General features: G+C 50.2%; 1 protein-coding gene across 3 annotated transcripts in view; it reads right to left on the reverse strand.

The window, feature by feature from the left end:
* The window catches only part of KDM7A (lysine demethylase 7A), a 65,996-nt gene that overhangs the window by 11,134 nt on the left and 35,583 nt on the right, over positions 1–19,279 (reverse strand). For 2 of the 3 annotated variants that reach the window (XM_029075093.2, XM_029075091.2), the window contains exons 5-13: positions 18,268–18,409; positions 17,751–17,937; positions 14,752–14,914; positions 10,279–10,366; positions 9,176–9,282; positions 7,077–7,168; positions 5,845–5,934; positions 3,231–3,440; positions 678–802 (exon numbers count right to left, since the gene is read on the reverse strand). In XM_029075093.2, coding sequence (XP_028930926.1) covers positions 678–802; positions 3,231–3,440; positions 5,845–5,934; positions 7,077–7,168; positions 9,176–9,282; positions 10,279–10,366; positions 14,752–14,914; positions 17,751–17,937; positions 18,268–18,409 — 1,204 coding nt within the window. The remainder of the gene's footprint in view (positions 1–677; positions 803–3,230; positions 3,441–5,844; positions 5,935–7,076; positions 7,169–9,175; positions 9,283–10,278; positions 10,367–14,751; positions 14,915–17,750; positions 17,938–18,267; positions 18,410–19,279) is intronic. The other variant, XM_029075094.2, reaches the window with a different exon arrangement.

Below are 19,279 nucleotides of genomic sequence, written 5' to 3' on the forward strand. Positions count from 1 at the left end.
AGCCTGGTGTAGTATACAAAGCACAGGCCTGGGAGTTGGAAAGTCATGGGTTTTAAATCCCGGCTCTGTCACTTGTCTATGTGACTTGGGCAGGTCACTTCACTTCTCTGGGCCTCAGTTACCTCATCTGTCAAATGGGGATTGAGGTTGTGAGCCCCATGTGGGACAGTGACTGCGTCCAACCTGATTAACTTGTACCCACCCCAGCACTTAGAACATAATAAGCACTTAACGAGTACCAGAATTATTATTATTATTAGTGCTAAGGGGGCCTCTCCATCAGCCTTGACTTGTTTTCCCCACTGATCCTGGATGAGTAATAATAATAATAACAATAATAATAATAATAGTATTCGTTAAGCACTTACTATGTGCCAAGCACTGTTCTAAATGCTAGGGTAGTTACAAGGTAATCAGGTTGTCCCGCATGGGGCTCATAGTCTGCACCCCCATTTTACAGATGAGGTAGGTGAGGCACAGAGAAGTTAAGTGACTAGCCCAAGGTCACGCAGCAGGTAAGTTGCAGGAGCCGGAATTAGAACCCAAGCCCGTGCCGTTTCCACTAAACCACAGTGCTTCAGAGGGAGCCCTGCTTACTCAAGAATGGGTTTAGTCCGGTTTTTTTAAAGGGTTTCAAGTGAGGGCCATGGAAAAGGAGTTCAAGGAACTTTACGCACCTAATTATCCTTCCATTGGACAGCAGTAAGCGCAGGTCGTTGTCTTTTGTTCGCCATTCGGGCACCGTGGAGGAGGGCTGCAGGGGCTTGTTGAATCTTCCGTTAAGTTTTGAGTTCAAGACATCCTTAAGGGGCAAAAGCAGAATTTACTATTGTTTCTCTACCCCAATAATGATCGTTTTCTTTAATAATCACCACAGGTTACTAGGACTGAAGCACTGGGCTAGACACAAGACAATCAGATCAAATGCTGTCCTGGTCCCACGTGGGGCGGACAGCCTACGAGGAAGGGAGAGTGGGGAATCTTATTTTCCTTCTACAGGAGAGGAAACGGAGGCCCAGAGAGGTTAAGTGACTTGCCCAAGGCCCTCCAGCAGGCCAGGAGCACAGCTGGCATTAGAAACCAGGCCTCCTGATGACTCCCAGTCCCTTGCTCTTTCCACCAGTCCCCCACTGCCTCAAATCACTAACAGTCTGAGGAGTTACGCTGTGGAAATGCAAAATGTTTTTTTCCTGGTGAAAAGCGATTTTGATTCCACGGTGAGTCTCTTGGGAGCAGAACAGACTCCCCCAAGGAAGGTACCACGTGACATCTCTAACCTCAGGGCAGCACTACCACGGGGAATTCCCAGCCTCCTCTACTCCATCGCTCCAATCCAGCTCCTTGCCTTTTTTGGGCAGGTGGGGTGACCCTCCAGCCTCTTTGGGGCGTGAGGCATCCTCTCTCCGCCATCCCCGCCATTCTCACCGGCCCTGGGAAAGGTTCCCCAAGACTCGGGCCCAACTCTGACCCTAATGGCATGGACACAAACGCTGACCATGAGGAGTTTGCGAGCCAGCGGGGAAGACAAGATGTGATGGCGAACTAGAGGAAGAGGAAGCAGCCGAGTCTAAAGGCGCGTACCTCCATACCCCCCCCCCCCCGAGGGCCTTGCAGAGCGACGGACGCTCCTGCGGCAGCCCAAACACAACCGTGGGTAGGACCCACAGCGGATTATGACATCTGACCCACTGACTTCCTAGCTGAGCAGGGGCCAGAGGGCGGCTCTCCTTCCCCTCCGGCGTCCAAACCGCCAAAGTCTTTGAGCGCCTGGACTGGAGCGGCAGGATGTGGCCCTCTGGCCAAAGAACGGACTCCCTAGTCCGGGAACTCGCCTCGGATGATTGCCCAGAGGACTGTCCGAGACACGCAATCGAACTTTCCAGGAATCTATATTGGATTAGAACCTATAATCCAATCTAGTTTTACCATTTTGTTTTTTTACACACACTAATGCCAAAATGTTTCATATAAGTGATTCCCTCCCCACCGCAATAAGGCTCGATCATTTTAGGCCTTCCCTGCTGGCATATCAACAGTGCCTTTGAAAGTAAGTGGGCAGCACCCCATAAAAAGCCTCCCAACTTATTTTTGGACAAAAGGTATTGGGGATCTTCCCCAGTGCCTGCCGGTCGACTTTTAAGCTCCCAGTTTCCATTTTGGGGTGGGTTTTTTTTTAATGGCATTTGTTAAGTGCTCACTCTGTGCCAGGCATCGTACTAAGCACTGGGGTAGATGCAATTTAATCTGGCTGCACACAGTCCCTATCCCATATGGGTGTCCCAGCCCTAATCCTCTTTTTACAGATGAGGCAACTGAGACTCAGGAGTGAAGTGACTTCCCCAAGGTCAAACAGCAGACAAACGGGGGAGACGGGATAAGAACCCAGGTCCTCTGACTCCCAGGCCCATGCTCCATCCACTAGGCCACGCTGCTTCTTCGCCCAAGAACGAAGCCTTCCCCGGGTTAAATCTCTGACTCCCAAGACCTAGCCGCTTCTCACTTCTCCAGCCAGACGAGAGCAGCGATCGGTCGACAGCGCAGACTGAGCACCGGCTATCTACTGAGAGTCAGGGTGGGAAAGGAGAGGACGAGGAGCAGCACGGCCTGGTGGACAGAGCCCGGGCCTGGGAGTCAGAAGGACCTGGGTTCTAATCCCAGCTCCACCACTCATCTGCTGTGGGACCTTCGGCAAGTCACTTCCCTTCCCTGCGCCTCAGTCACCTCATCTGTAAAATGGGGATTAAGACCGTGAGCCCCCTTTGAGGCAGGGACGGTGTCCAGTCTTATTTGCCGTATCCAACCCTGTGCTCAGAACAGTACCCTGCACGTAGTAAGCGCTTAACAAATACCATCATCATCATCATTATTATTATTATTATTATTGTTACGACAGAGACAGAAGGCCCGTACCCTGCCCAGACTTCTGGCTACCACCTCCAATTAAAGCAATGATAATAATAATAGTACTTGTTAAGCACTTACTATGTGCCAAGCACTGTTCTAAGCACTGGGGTAGATAAAAGTTAATCAGGTTGGACACACGTAGGGCTCACAGTCTCAATCCCCATTTTACAGATGAGGTAACTGAGGCCCAGAGAGGTGAAATGAACTTGCCCAAGGTCACAGAGCAGACACATGGTGGAGCCGGGATAAGAAGCCAGGCCCTCTGACTTCCAGGCCCGTGCTGTATCCACTAAGCCACGCTCTTCTCCAAGGAACAGAGTACTTGCCTCTTCCCACGGCGTCATCTCCAGCCTCTTGAGGACCTCCCTGGTGTGCAGCTCTAAGATGTCCAGGTTCGAAGGCGCTCTGGCAGAGTGGTCCCGCAGTCTCCTCATCCTCCGTCTGGAATGGGGAGGGGAAGCCGCCTCGTTCGAGGAGCGGGAAACCTGGCCCGGGCTGAGGAGGACCTGAGGTTTCGGCGGCTTGCTGTTTTCCTCCTTTCGGAATGGAAAGACATTCGTTTCGGACGGGTCCGTCAACCGGCCGGCTCGATCTTCACTAGCGAGCAGAGGGCCCAACGCGGCTGCCACGTCCCCCACCGCTTCCTCCGGGCCACCGCCCCCATCTCCCGGCCCAGGATCTTTCCATCGAGGGACAACGGTGTCGAAAAATCATTCAAGTGGCGCCTGGTGGTAGGCGGGTGGTGATGGGGAGTGTAGGGGTGAGCACGGCTGCCTTCCAAGCAGTTGACCCACGTTCGATTCCCGGCCAACGCAGCGAGGTCTTTTTCCAGTGCTTAGTACTGTGCCCGGCACATGGGAAGCGCTTAACAAATACCAGAATTACCACGCAGTGTTCGTTCTTATTTTGGAAGATACCGCAGGCCCCTTCCCCTGTCCCAGAACAGAGATGTCGATTCCTCCTTTCCGTTTGGCTTTAGTGCACGCAAAAGAACTACAAAGTGAATCAGAGTGTGTAGCATGTTTTGTTTGGGTTTTTTTTGAATGGCATTTTTTAAGTGCCATTTAAGTGCCTAGTACTGCCTGTACTAGGCAATTGAGGACCACAGAGAAATAGAATATTGAATTCCTGCCACTGAGGAGCTTCAGTCGAATGGGGGAAGACAAGAAGATATAAATGCCCCCAAATGCAGTAGTCAAAATGGCTCCATTAAGTCTGAATAGCAAGGGTATAGAAATCCCCTCACTGCATGCACTTCCCTCAGTCTGGGACTTCCAGGAATTAGCACCTATCTCTGTAACCATCATCATCATGGAATTTGTTAAGCGTTTGCATAGCGCCAAGCACTATTCTAAGCACTTGGGTAAATACCAGATTCTCAGGTCCCACATGGGGCTCCCAGGCTACGAAGGGGGGGACTGCGGGTGCTGAATCCCCATTTTGCCACTGAGGGAACCGAAACCCAGAAAAGTGAAGTGACTCGTCCAAGGTCACACAGCAGGTAAGTGGGGGAGCAGGGATCGGAACCCAGGTCCTCCGACTCCGAGGCCCGAGCTCTTTCCTCTAGGTGGTGTTGCTTCCCCCAAACGTTTCTCTTACATCCACGTCTGATTCGCTAGTCACCGAAAGGACGTGCTCCCGAGTCCTGGAGCTGTCATTTCCTCTAATCAGGCAGAATTCCCCCCCATCGAAAGCTCCGTGACGGGTTAACCGACACAAGCCACGCTCCCTGGGAGTGCAGTGAGGAACATCAAAATCAATCAATTCCACGCATCTGCCCTTCGACTTGCAATGCATATCAAGGTCGCTTGTCTTGCCGCCCTCCCACTGACCTTTTGAAGGTTAGGGGCATGTGATTTTTCTCCTCACTAGCCACGAGGCAGAGCAAAGTGGCGGAGGATGGAGGCTTCTATTGCAAAACTACATGGTACCTGGAAATAAGATGCCTGAAATCCTCACTCCCCACAAGAAACTCAGCCCCTTTAAAATTCCCCTTTTCGGTTCCTCTCTGAATTACTTCATACTGGGGAAGATTCTTTTTCACCCAAGGGGCCTCAAGTTTTGAGCTTCGTTCTTAGGAGGACTGCAGAGCGGCATCGTTTAGACCGTGAGCCCCTATTGGGCGGGGATTGTCTCTATCTGTTGCCGAATTGTACATTCCGAGTGTTTAGTACAGTGCTCTTCACATATAAGTGCTCAATAAATACTACAGAATGAATTTCTGCAAGAGTTGCATTAGGGCCCCACCAGCTAATGGGACCAAATTTGTGGACAGACGGCCTGAGATGCCCCCTGTGCCCTAAAGCCCGTTGAGATGGTCACAAGGAAGGTCGGGGGTGCCGGGAATGGGAAGGTTCGCACGCCCCGTGTCCACAAGGCCGAACTCCACACACCCCCGGGAGAAGCCGCACGGCGCAGGGGATAGAGCACGGGCCTGGGAGTCAGAGGGTCACAGGTTCTAATCCCAGCTCCACTACTTGTCTGCTGTGTGACCCTGGGCAAGTCACTTCATTTCTCCACGCCTCAGTCACCTCATCTGTAAAATGGCGATTGAGAGTGTGAGCCCCATACGGGACGGGGCCTGGGTCCAACCCGATTTACTTCCATCCACCCCAACCCTTAGTACAGTGCCTGGCACATCGTAAGCGCTCAACAAATACCACAGTTATTATTATTACATACTCTGCCCCTTCCAGAGAGTCCCAAAGGCATAAGGTGACCCTTTTGCACACCCAACGTTTACGAAAACGGTCTTGATTCCCATGTATTTTTCTGAGATTTCAGATCTGAAAACAACTCAGGCGGAGGGCGAAAGGGCCAGCTCACGTAAGATTTCTTTTTTCCTAAGCAGGATGTAACTTTCTGGAGTTTCTCTAGCCTTTTCCTAGAGCGGCAGAACTAAATTTTACCCCACACTTAGGCCCCGGCTACTGCCCTTACCTCCACGGAGCGGATCACTTTAGACAGCTCTTTGACAAGATGTCCGGGTCTTACGTTGTCTGGAATCTCAAAGGCGTGTTCTGTGACGAGCTGTAATTGGACAGAACAACCAGCAGGCTCATTAATCGGAATCATGCCCCGATCATCGCATCTATCTCAGTCGTCAGCACTTAATAAATACTAATAACAGCAACAGCAGACAGGAAGATGTATTTTGGCTAACTAAAGAGGCCCAAACACGACAAATATCATGCAGTGGCACTGGAGTGCTTACTATGTGCACTGCACTGTTTTGAGCGCTTTGGCGATACAAAACAATGGAGTTGGCAGATACATTCCCTGCCCACAAGGAGCTTACAGCCTAGAGAGGGAAAAAGACATTACTATAACTTACAATATCTTTATGTATTTATATACTATAATTTATACTATCTTCCTCTTCTCACATTCCAACTCCCAAAATCCATAAGCAAACTAGGAAGCCATCGAGAGATTCATGTGCCTAGCATCGTGCAAAGACCTTTATTCTGAGCTTCTCAATAGAGAAGTGGCGTGGCCTGGTAGAAAGAGCAGGGACCTGGGAATCAGGAGGACCTGGGTTCTAATTCCGGCTGCACCCGCTTGTCTGCTGTGTGACCTTGGGAAAGTCATGTCATTCCTCTGAGCATCAGTTATCTCATCTGTGAAATGGGGATTAACACTGTGAGCTCCACTTGGGACAGAGACTGTCCAGCCTGATTGGCTTTTATCTACCCTAGTGCTTAGTCCAGTGCCTGGAACAAAGTAAGCACTTAAACACCGTAAAAAAAAGTGCCAAAAACAGTGTTCTGCACTCAATACGCGATCGATAACTCCCAGTGATTGGTTGATTTGGTCTCTTCTGTCTGCTTTTTGAGGACCGCTGAGAGGGTGCCAAGTATTTGGCTGCAATCTCCGGGGGCTGAAATTCCAAATGGTAACACCACTATCTCCCAGAGACAACAAGGAATACGCTTTGTGCCCCTCAAGGAAGGTGTTCGTATTCAAATCACATCATGAGAAATTCGTGAGGTCTCCCTGGTTTCGCCCCCACCCATTTACGGGATCCTCATCACCCCGACAAAGAATTTTTGCAAAATGAAGAGCCGGCCCCAAATCATTCTCATCTGCACAAATCTAGGAACTGACCCCGCACCCCCAAAAAAACATTAGATTGTTTAACCAAAAAATAAAATCCTGCCCAAAACACTTACTTCTTTTTTCATCCATAATTTTAAAGCGGTATGCAATGCCTTCACTCCCTGCACTAAGTAGTTTTGGGGCTGGAAACCATCTTCTCTCAATTCTGGAACAGAAAGGAAACGAAGAAAGCAGCTTAATGTCACGTCACCTGCCAGATAGGGAAGGCTGCCCCAGGCCTGGGCCCAAGATGGCATGGAAACCTTTTCCCTCGCTGGCCTCCCGTCCTCCCGTTGCCGTTGGCCCTCTCGACGTCATGAGTGAGGATGACGCTGCTGAGGAGCGTGGGCTGGGTGGACTTGGCCGAGCGTTCGATAATTCCCATTGATTGACTGATCTCTCCCCCATGTATCTATCTGCTCTTAGAGGACTGCTGAGAGGGTGCCACATATTTGCCTGCCATTTCCGGGGGTGGTAATTCCAAGTGGTGACACTGCTAATCTTCCAGAGGCAACATGAGAAACGTTCTGCACCCCTCAAGGAAGACGTTCGTACTCAAGTGACCCGTCCCCCGCCGAGCTTTCTGGGTTGGATCCCGGCAAAGGCTGATGGGTCGCCGGCAAAGAAGGCTGACGCTAACCTAAGGCCCTTGGGGCTGGGGTTGGGGGGCAACTGCTCCCTGGTCAGGCCGTTAGGCATTTGGAAGCTGTTAGAGTTTTGGGTTTGTGTCCTTCCGAAAAAAAAGCAAAAACAAAAGGACTTGAAGGTTTCATTTGGGGCCGGCTGTCACAAGGGGAGAATCAAATGAGTAGGGATGAGCAAGGACGTTTTGAGGAATTTAGATGATGGCAGAGGTTCCTCTGATCCCTAAAAGAGGGACAGCACTGGGCAGGTCAGAGCTACCAGCCACACTTTTACCCACGGAGGCATTCAGGCAGCAGATGCCCGAGTCCTGAGCGTTTCCATTTAGGACTGAGAAGGGACACGGAGGATCTGGGGATCCGGTCCCCTGTTGATGGTGGAGAAAGACAGGGGACAGGACAGAGAGGACAGAGACCACCCATCTGACGATCACAAGCACCTAGGTGAATTCTGGAGAGAGGTCTCTGGGCTCCACAGCAGCCAGAAAGACAAAGAGTCGAGAAAGCATCGATCAATAGTATCCATTGAGCACTTACTCTGTGCACTACGCTAAACACTTGGGAGACTATCTTAGAAAAGAGGAAAAGGAGGAAGAGAAGGAGAATACTGATTAAGCACTTACTGAGTGCCAAGCACTGTGTTAAGTGCTAAGCACAAGAAAATCAGGCCAGTTACAGTACCTGCCCCACAAGGGGCTCACAGTCTAAGGATGAGGAAGAAACAGTGCGGCCTAGAGGGAAGAGCCCGGGCCTGGAAGTTCAGAGGACCTGGGTTCTAATTCCAGCTCCACCAATTGCTTGTTGTGTGACCTTGGGCAAGTCACGACTTCTCCGTGCCTCTTTTTCCTCAATTGTAAATTGGGGATTCAATGCCTTTTCTCCCTCCTATATATACCGAGCCCCAAGTGGGTTACGGACGGTGTCCAAACTGATTAACCTGTACACCTACCCCAGTGTTTCAAACAGGGTTTGACACTTAGTAAGTGCTTAAATACAACAATAATATAATAATATCAGCGGGGGTGGGGGGGCACGGAGGAAAGGGAGGGGATTGATTAAGCACGTACTATGTGCCAAATACTCTAATTGCTGGGATAAGTGCAAGATAATCAGGATGGACCCGGCTCCTGTTGTAGATCCCCATTTTACAGATGAGGAAACTGAGACCCAAAGAAATGAAATGATTTGCCCAAGGTCGCCCAGCAGGGAGGAGGAGCCGAGTTCCCTGACTCCCAGGACTGTGACCTTTGTCTGGCTCTTCCCACAAGGTCGCTCTCACCGTGGCTAAACTCCAAACTGGGTCCTAGGCAGCAGAACAGCACTGACCAGACCAGGTGGAGAGAGAAATCGCAGCTGTCGCTGCCCCCGCCCAAGACCTCCAAGAGGCAGAGCGCCAAAGCCTCGAATTGCAGAGCCAGTGAGAACGCCCACGGCTGCTGCTGCCGGTCCACCCCCCTTTCCCCGAGGGGGTCTGGGATCCCCCACTTCGGAACTCCGTTACCGGTACACGAGATGGGCAAAGACTGGGTTACCTTTCAAGGTTTCCAGGAGATTTTTGGCCACAAACCAACAGATGGCTTCAAAGAAAGGGAATTTGAAAAGGTCAGGTGTTTTCAGCCTTTTCTCCATCTCGTAACACCTAAAGGAACACGAGGAAGGATTACTTGAATGAGGACATTTCAAAAGTAAACCAACATACAAATGTACAGACAGACAAAAATCAGCAAAAACAGACACAAAAAAAAATACCTAATTCATGTAAAGCCAAGGAAAAAGAAGCCAAGCAGGCTAGGCTTTTTTTTTCCTTTTAATGGCACTTAAGCACTGATTTTATGCCTAACACTGTTCTAAGCACCGGGAAAAATACAAGTTAATGAAACTGGACACGTCCTTATCCCTTTTCCAGAGAGGTTAACCATCACCACCCAGTCAAACCCCAACCCCACATCTGCACAGGATTGAGTAGCGATCTTCACCAGGCTTTGGCTGGAGCTTTGGAACAGTTAGGACTTGAACCCCATGAGAGATCTTTTAGCAGGAACACATGGAGGGAACAGATTTAGGAGCAGCTCCTGAACCAATCAATCGGTGGTATTTATTGAGCGCCTACTGTGGGCAGACCACTGTACTAAGAGCTCGTGAGAGTGCGATGCAACAATCCTGAAACAGGGTTCTGACCGCACTCTTGACGGCGTGAGGCCTTGTCCTGCACTGGATTGTGCGGCTGAGCTGGGCCAGCCTGAGTTTGCCTCTCTCCTTGTCCAAAAAACCTCTAGACTATAAGCTTCTTGTGGGCAGGGAACGTGTCTTTTATATTGTTATATTGTACTCTCCCAAAGCGCTTACTACAGGGCTCTGCACAAGGTAAGAGCTCAATAAATACGACTGACCGACAGCCTGGGAGTCAGATCTGGGTTCTGATCCCTGTTCCGCCACTTCTCTGCTGTATGACCTTGGGCATGTCTATTCACTTCTCGGGGCGACTGTGAGCCCCAAGTGGGACGTGGACTGTGTCCAACCTGATGACCCTGAATCTCCCCCGGCACTTAGTACAGCGCCTGGCACAAAGTAAGTGCGTAACAAATGCCACGAAAAAAATAACACAAAAAATTACAGAGGGGGGAAGGAGACCGACCTGAGCTGCATGCCAATGTTAAGGTTGTGCAAAAAATTTCCTCCAAAAGCCATACAGTCCTGAGATGTGAGCACAGCGTGGATCCACCCTGCAACAACAACACAACAAAAGTGACATCGCGGAGGCTGAAGTCAGACGTGATACCTGTTACCAAAGGGGAAACGGCTACGGGGCTACCTGGAGAGTACAATACAACAATTTAAAAATAAAGGGAAGGCACAAACACCACCACTTCACTCACTGCCCCGGATAGTACTCTGGGCCACCCGACGCCCAGCGGCAGTGGGGCACCCATCACCTCCAGAGCCCAAGGCACGAAAACAATGCCCGCGATGACTCGGCCTTCCGCTGCGGCAGAACGGACTGGCGAGAGCGGGCCGGTGTCCGGTTCTCTCAAACTTGCCGAGCGCGAGACCAGACAAAAACCATCCCCCACTGTCCCTCTGAAATGAGGAGGAGGGAGGAAAGAGGGGAGCCAGAGGAAAAGTCTATAAGTGTGGCTAAGAGGAAGCCCTCTTTTGGAGGACTGCAATCACCAGCCTGGCAAGAAAGGCAGTTTGGAAATGGGGTCGGATTTCTGGCTCCTCGCCAGATTTCCAAATCTGTGCCTTCTCTAGTCAGGGTAATCTTACAGTAAGATTACCTCTGTAGTCCGCCCCGTCCCTCCCCGGCTTGTCTAAAGAAGGAAAATTAGGTGTAAAAAGACGTTTGCTCTACAGAATCGGGGAGAGTCCACTTGATGACACCTGGGCAGAGCTGAAGAGCCTTAGATGTGTCTGAGGGGTGAGAAGAGCACGGTAAGAGACCAGCTGGCAACGTAGAAGCCTCATCCATGTAGCCATTCGAGTCTAAGTGGTGCTAAGGTACCTCATTAAATAAAACCAAGACCAATTACTGCATTCCTACCAGTGATCTGTTATATAATTGCAACTGTTCTCTTGATACGACCAATTAGAGACAATTTGAGACCATTCCCACTGTAAGCAGCTTTAAAGACACAGACTCTGACTGCTGTGCTCCCTCCCCACACACAAAAAAACCCCACAACTTTGCACACATACATTGTGTGGAAATATTAATCACACTTTGTACTTATAGGTCACTTGATATGATTCATCTTATTTTGTCCTGTCAACATCCCTAGGAGGTGGGGAGGGGTGAATATTTTCCCTGTTTCACAGGGAGAGAAGTGAGGACTCAGAGTGCTTAGGGAAGTGGCCCAAAACCACATCGCAGGCAGAGCTGGAACTCCCAGGCCTGTGCTTTTCCCACCAGACCACAGAGAGGTTGAAAACCGGGCCAAGACAGTGGCATTTCTAAATCTGGGCGGCTCTGAGAGTTAGTGATCTATGCTTCGCTTCATTAAGATCCCCTCCGCCGTTCATTCCTCTCAACCCTAGGAGCAAGAGAATGAATGATTCAAAGTCGAGTCCTCTCCCGTTCCCCGAACTACGACCAATAAGAATTTCTAAGTCTTCTCAAACGGGCATCTCGGAAATGACTGATGTGGGGGCTTTTGAGGCTTAAGTGGGAACACGCTCTCCACCTGCAGCTGAAAATAAAAAATTCTTCCACTATTTTCGGATTATGATTCAGACTTCTCCTCGACACTTCCCGCTTAAAAATACCACGGAAGCTGCTTTGATCCAGCCCGAAAAAAAATCCCTGAAAGAGTCAAGAAGAATTTTCTGTCTGTCTGTAAGTAAAGTAAAAAGGTGGAAAGGGAATTAAAACCCTGGCACAGACTGTACATCTCGCTCCTGGATCTTTCATGCCACAGCGGTGCCACGTATTGACCTCTCGACCCGCTGACGTGTGCTTCCGGAAGCCGGACGATGCTCTAAGGGGTCTGTATGGGAGAAGTCCGATTAGAATCGTTCTGGCAGTAGACACTAGGGAGATGCCAAAGGCGAGTCTGAAGCCGCTCTCTCACCTTTCTTCTCGAAGATGACCCCTTTAAATTCCTGGACCGTCTACTCAGGAAGAGGGGGGAGAGGTGCCATCGAACGCCAAAGTTGGATCGGCTGATGGATTCGAGAATTCTTCAGAGACTGGAGCACAGGTCATGGCTCCAGAGACCGGCAGGCACTCTCGGGGTTTTTATTTTACGGTATTTGTTAAGCACTTACCATGTGCCAGGTACTATACTCGGCACTGGAGTAGACCCAAGCTAATTAGTTTGGGCACAGTCCCTGTCCCACACAGGGCTCACGATCTTCATCCCTGTTTTACAGATGAGGTAACTAAAGCCCAGAGAAGTGGCTCACCCAAGGTCACAGGGCACAAAAGTGGCAGATCCAGAATTAGGACCCAGGTCCTTCCGACTCCCAAGCCTGGGCTCTACCCACTAGGACACGCTGCTTCTTGTGGCCACACTGCTTTGAAGAGCAAAACTAATGAGGCCACTCCTGAAGGCAAAAACCAGAGACAGCTCCCGGTGATAACATCGTTCGGAAGGCCCTATCCAAAGACAGGCCTGAATTATGGGCCCCGTGTCCCCTTCACTCGTTTGTTTTCTCCAACTCAGAAAGACTCCAGGGACGCCAAGAGGGAGTCGGACTGAGGGGTGACCATCTAGGAGGCCCCTCCCCAGACGTGAGGGTGGTAGCGTTTAGGGGAGCAAATCCTATTTGGTTTCTCTTCACATCCTTGGTGTCCCCATCAGACACAGAATTTGGGGCCAGCGGGAGGAGGGGAGGGTCCTACCGGCTCGGCCCACAGTAGCATCGCTCCTGATCAGGGTTGAGGGGGGAGTCACGGTTGCCCGAGTCCTAATCTTGTACTGTGGCATTACTGTGCAGCTTTTGAGCCACCTGTTTAAAGGTTCTTTGGGTCCCACTGGCAAGGACGGGGCAGGGGAGAAGAAGAGGAAGGAGAATCAGAGAGGAAGCAACCTAGGAGTGATGGACATGTGGGTGGATGGCATTCCTCAACTGTCACTCATGGGTGCCTAGCTGAGAGCTCAGGAAGGAGACGGCTGTTGGATGAGACGAACCCTCTACCGGGTTTGGGTTAGAGAAACAGCATGGCCTAGTGCAAAGGGCACAGGCCTGGGAGAGAGAGAACCTGGGTTCTGATCCGGGCTCCACCACGGGCTTGTGGTGTGACCTCGGGCAAGTCCGCTTCACTTTGCTGTGCCTCAGTTATCTCATCTGCAAAATGAGGATTCAATACCTGTTCTCCTCCCTACTTAGATTGGGAGCCCCGTGTGGGACAGGGACTCCGTCCATCTTGATCATCCTCTATCTTCCCCAGCGCTTAGAACAGTGCTTGCTACACAGTAAGCACTTAAATACCACAGTTAATATTACTGTGGAGTGAAGGGGGAGGAAGCCAGATAGGAGAGAATTGGAGGACAGGAAGTGGAGACAGCAGCTGTAAACAAGTCTCCCAAAGAGTCTGGAAAGAAATGGTAAGAGGGAGATGGGATGATAAGCATAGGGAGCCTGGGGTCAAGGGATTTTTTTTTTTAGGATAAGGCAGACATGGTCATGTTTGAAAGCAGCCGGGAAGAAGCCATTGGAAAGTGAAAAGTTGAAGATGGCAGTCAATGAGAAGAGGGGAGAGTGAGTGTTTAAAAGAGGTATGAAGGGATAAGGTCAAAAGCACAGATGGAGGGGCAGATTTAGAGAGGAGGGGAGAGATTTCATCTTGAGTTGCTGCAGGGAACACAGGGAGAGTCGAAGAGGATGGAGGAAGAGGGAGGATTAGAGAGGACCAGTGGAGATTTTAGGCAGATCTCATCTGATGGTTTCAATATGAAAAGGTTCATTAACTCCAAATTTTCAGTGGTGGCAGAAGATTTTTTTTCTTAAGGGTATTCGTTAAGTATTTAGGTAGATCCAAGATCATCATCTCAGCTCAGACACAGTCCCTATCCCACATGAAGCTCACAGTCTGAGTGGAAGGGAGAACAGGGACTGAATCCCCATTTTACAGTTGTGGAAACTGAGCCGCAGACAAGCTAAGTGACTTGCCCAAGGACATACAGCAGGAAGGGGGGGTGGGGCCAGGATTAGAACCCAGGTCTTCTGACTCCGCCCAGGTTTCTCCGGCTACACCCCGCTGCTTCCCAAGATTGAAGAGACCGAAAAGCTGATTAGTGTTTTACTGATTGTAAAGATTTCCCCCTTTCCCTCTGCTCCTCCCCTTCTCCCTTCCCTTCCCCTCAGCACTGTGCTCATTTGTATATATTTTTATTACCCTATTTATTTTGTTAATGAGGTGTCAGTCCCCTTGATTCTGTTTATCGTGTTTATGTTGTTTTGTTTTTGTCCGTCTGTCTCCCCCGATTAGACTGTGAGCCCGTCACTGGGCGGGGATTGTCTCTATCTGTTGCCGAACTGCATATTCCAAGTGCTTAGTACAGTGCTCTGCACATAGTAAGCACTCAATAAATACTACTGAGTGAATGAATAAAGATGGCTAGAAGGAAAGTGTCAAAACTTGGAAAGGGGCAAAAAAAAGGCTCACCTGTGGGCACGAAAAGGGTGTGTCCCTGCTTCACCACACACTTGTAACATTTATCTACTTTGTCCCCGAAGTACACTTCACTCTGGGTGACAGATGAGCTCCACGATTCATACAGTTCCAAATTCTCATCCGTTGGCTTTATCAAATAGAAGATCTTCTCCCCCTACAAGCAGAAAACAAGAGTCCTCACACACCGAATGAACCTGCCCTGGCCGCCTGGGAGACCCACGTTAAGAATTCTCCTCTAACCATCCCATCCTTCATGCTCAGAGAGGCAAACTTCGCATGACTAAGCAGTCGAGCCCTTATTCAATGCGAGGAAAATCAGGTCCCCACGCTTAACTGTCTCACACACCGAGTGACTGCAATTCTTAAAAGCTAAGCGATACTGCATGGAGAGAAATACACTTGCCCATGATCCTGGGAGCCCCGGGACTGCCTCGGCTGGGTAAATGGTGTGGGTGAAGGAGGAGTGCGGCCTAGTGGGTAGATTCCCACCTTGGCTCCACCACGTACCTGCTGTGTAGCCTTGGGCAAGTCACAGCTTCTCTGTACCACCCTTCCCTCATCTGCAAAATGAGGATTTGATACCTTTTCTCCCTTCTATTCAGACCGTGAGCCCCCAGTGCAATCTGATTGTCTTGTATCTGTCCCATTGCTTAGAACAGTACTTCTTTTTTTAAGGGCATTTAAATACCGATTACGTCCCGGGTTCTGTGCTAAGCACTGTGGTAGATACAAGATAGGCAGGATGGACATAGTCTCCCGTCCCACATGGGGCTCCTGGTTTTAATCTCCATTTTACAGATGAGGTAACTGAGGCACACAGTTACCCAAGAGTTTCCCAAAGTCACACGGCAGGTAAATGGTGGAGCTGGGATTAGAACCCAGGTCCTTCGACTTTCAGGCCCAGGCGCTTTCCACTAGGCCACACTGCTTCTCTTAAGCCACGCTGCTTCTCAGTGCTTGGTACATAGTAAGCACTTAAACACCACAATTATTATCATTACTATTATAAGTCAAAGGTGACGGGGACTTCTGGTTTCTGAAAACCGGGAAAAGCTAGATCTCCTCTGTATGCTTATATTGTTTTTCCTGCTCAAATCTGCCAGACCGTTTCCTATATCACTTCGTTAGGGTGAAATCAATTAAATGGAAGGTTTCATTCTGATTTCATTTATACCAATGCTTAAATTAGGCACAGTTCTGGATGTGAGTGTGGAGAATTAACACGCTAATTCTAATCAATAAAACATTAAAGAAAGCGATTAGTAACTTAATGTTGTAGATAACACATCATAGCCTTACTGAGGATCGATAGGGAAGGATCAGTGGAAATGAACAGAACCGCATTAGATCTCTAGAAATAAATGCAAAAGATCCTGCACCAGTTAGGGTGAATAAGCACTCGTCCCTGTACCCAGGGACTTGAAAAAATCAGAAGAAAATCAAGCAGGCAGCAAATCGGAGCAGAGAGCTTAAAATAAATTGGCTTCCTCTTTCTACTGGCTTTCTGCCTGCTTTTCATTGGAATCGGCTTTTGGGGGTGGAGGAGGAGGGGACAGAGGGCAGTTCCTCTAGGGAGTCCCCTCCCCCCACGCAGCCTCACAGCACTTATGTCCATATCCATAATTTACTTATATTAATGCCTGTCTCCCCCTCTAGATTGTAAGCTCATTGTGGGCAGGGAATATCTCCCAATTCTGATATGCTGCTCTAAAGCAGTCTCCCAAGCGCTTCGTACAGTGGTCTGCACACGGTAAGCGCTCAATAAACACAAGCGATTGGACTGAGATGTTTGGGATCCCAGCCTACCGGCATCAGGAGCGACAGCGGGCAGAGCGGACCCGTTAGAGGCGATGCGGTCTTGTGGGGACCGCGTCGAACTGGACGTGAAAGAGCTAGTCCTTGTCTCGCTTCTAGAGCGGACTCATTCTGAATCAAGCTAATGACTTCTCCTCCAATATGCCTCACTTTCCCCCATCTGTGAAACAGGGTCGCTTGGGTGTGAGCAGAGGAAGGGAAAGGAAACAGCTTGGCCTAATGGCCGCAACGTGGCCTTGAGAGTCAGAAGGCCCTGGGTTCTAATCCCGCCTCTGCCATGTGGCTGCTAGGTGACCAAGGCCAAGTCACCTAACTTCTCTGTGCCTCAGTTCCCTCATCTGTAAAATGAGGATTAAGGCTGTGAGCTCCATGTGGGACACGGACTATGTCCAACATGATAATCTTGTATCTACCCCAGTGCTTATACCATAAAATATATATTAGGCTATATATATTGCAGATCCACGATCAACCAACCAACGGTATTTATGGGGGACTTACTGTGTACAGAGCACTGCGCTAAGCACGTGGGACAGTACAACAGAGATGGTGGACACATTCCCTGCCCGCAACAAGCTCACAGTCTAGAGGGGCTGATGCTTGAAAATGATCTGCTCCAACTGTCTTCGATCCATTATGGCTATAATCCACCCAGTTTCATTGCCCACTTCCATGTGGGAATAAGGAGGGCAGAGTGGGACTCAGCCCTTTCTACTCACTAGAATCAAAGATGAGGATGACCCCTAACATCTTACTGACAAAAAGAAAGAGGCTGGCATAGGCCTGCCGCCTCCGGCATAATCAAAATCCAGACAAACAGTGCCTCGGGCATACAGACCAAGCGCTCGATAAATATCACTGACTGGGATGCTACTGGGTTTTTACAAAGCAGAGTGCTGTGTTAGAGGGGGAAATGAGCAACTCCCTTTCGCTCCTCACCCACGTCCAAACTTTGCCGCTCCATCATTATCATCAATACTATTTATCGAGGGCTTACTGTGTTCAAAGCACTCGACTAAGTGCTTGCGAGAGTACAATACAGCAGAGTTGGCAGACACTCCCTGCCCACAATGAGCTTACAGTTTCGAGGGGGATCGCCTCAAAGAGCAGTAGGGTGTCTGAATCTGAACCGACTCTGTGGGAGGGGCTAAGGAAGCTCGGGGTCCCAAACTTACCCAAAGCACATGGTACCAAACCGATGTCCCGCCAAAATCGATGTGGAAGTCGGTGTAGCTGTCCTGAACCCCCATCAGACAATATTTCTGCACAAATGGCTTCGGGAAGACCGAATCATCCGGCCAGTAGTTTTCGACCCAGGAGAGTTTGCGGGCAATATCCGGGACTTCCACCAATTCAGACATCCTTCGAAAAAATACGCAGCGGAATAAAAACTTTTCACTAACGAAGCAGCCACTGAGGTGGGGGAAGAGGGGGAGGAGGAGAAGACAACAACAACAACAGCAAAAATCCCATATCCGTTCATCCTCAAGACCGTAGCCACGGTCGGATGAGAAACGTTAAGCCAAACCTAGTTTCCGGGCGTTCTCATTCGAGACAAAAGCCTACGGTCACCGCCACTGGACCATTTGAGAAGATGCTGGGGGGGGGTGGGGCTTCTCCTGGGACCCAGTTCCCCATTAAACCACACTGTGTACCTCGAGACTCCCGGTCAAGATGGCGGAAACCACTCACTTTGTGTCTGAGAATTCAAGGCTGATCACATTTAATACTTTTGGCCGGTTAGGATTCATGAAATACTTAATATAGTTGTGAAGCTTCATTTTGCTGTCTGCCTGCCTTGCCACATCAATGACATCTATCATTTTGTCACCACCTAGGGAGAGAAATGATATTCTTATTCTCGTGCTGCAGGGAACAGTCACCGGTAGATGCGCCGCCGAGACAGATATTTTGAATACCGGAGGACGGGTTATCCTGGAACCAAATCGTTAAAGCTCACAACGTAACTCCGAAACCCCCGAGGATCTCTCCTGGCTTCTGGGGGACGGGCTAGGCTAGCCGTTCCGTCTGCCTGCATTTCCTCCCCGCTCCCGCCACCACCTCCGGGCCCTCGCCGTTCGTTTGCTTCCTTGGCGCGACGTCTCCGCCCCGGATCTCCATCCTCATCTCGAGGACTCCCGACTTGGCGTTTCTTCCTCTTCCCGAGCCTCGCCTCTTCTCGGCCTTCCGGCCGTCCTCCCGAGCGCTCCACCCCCCACTCTCCGACGCTCCCCTCGGCCTCGGCCGACCTCTTCCTCGGGCCCGGCCTACGCTGTGCTAGCCCGGCCTGCCCCGAGGGGGTCCGAATGAGTCGGGCGCCGGAGGACGGGCCCTCAGCCGGCTCCCCTCTCATCATCGCCATGACTACCGCACAGTCTCTGAGGCTGCCGCCTGGGATTCAAAACCACTTTCCTTTGGGGAGCTCAAAGCACATTCACAGCCCGTCCCATTTATCTTCTCAGCCTCTCTCTGAAGGGAGCGGGAGGCCGACCCGACTTTGCAGATGAAGAAGACGAAAAGGAGAGGGGAAAACGATTTGCTCGCTGGCACCAAGACGCGACTCGGCATCCTGTCTGGCTTGGGGTGTTCTCGCTTCGCGGGACGGGGTTTCGTTGACGCCACTTAAATTCCTCTCGAAGGCTCGAGTGAGTCAATATGTGTATGTTTTATCCCCAGCTGATAATGAATCAGATTTCTATAACCA

Source organism: Ornithorhynchus anatinus, chromosome 11 (genome assembly GCF_004115215.2).
Source record: "Ornithorhynchus anatinus isolate Pmale09 chromosome 11, mOrnAna1.pri.v4, whole genome shotgun sequence".
Classification (NCBI taxonomy): Eukaryota; Metazoa; Chordata; class Mammalia; order Monotremata; family Ornithorhynchidae; genus Ornithorhynchus; species Ornithorhynchus anatinus.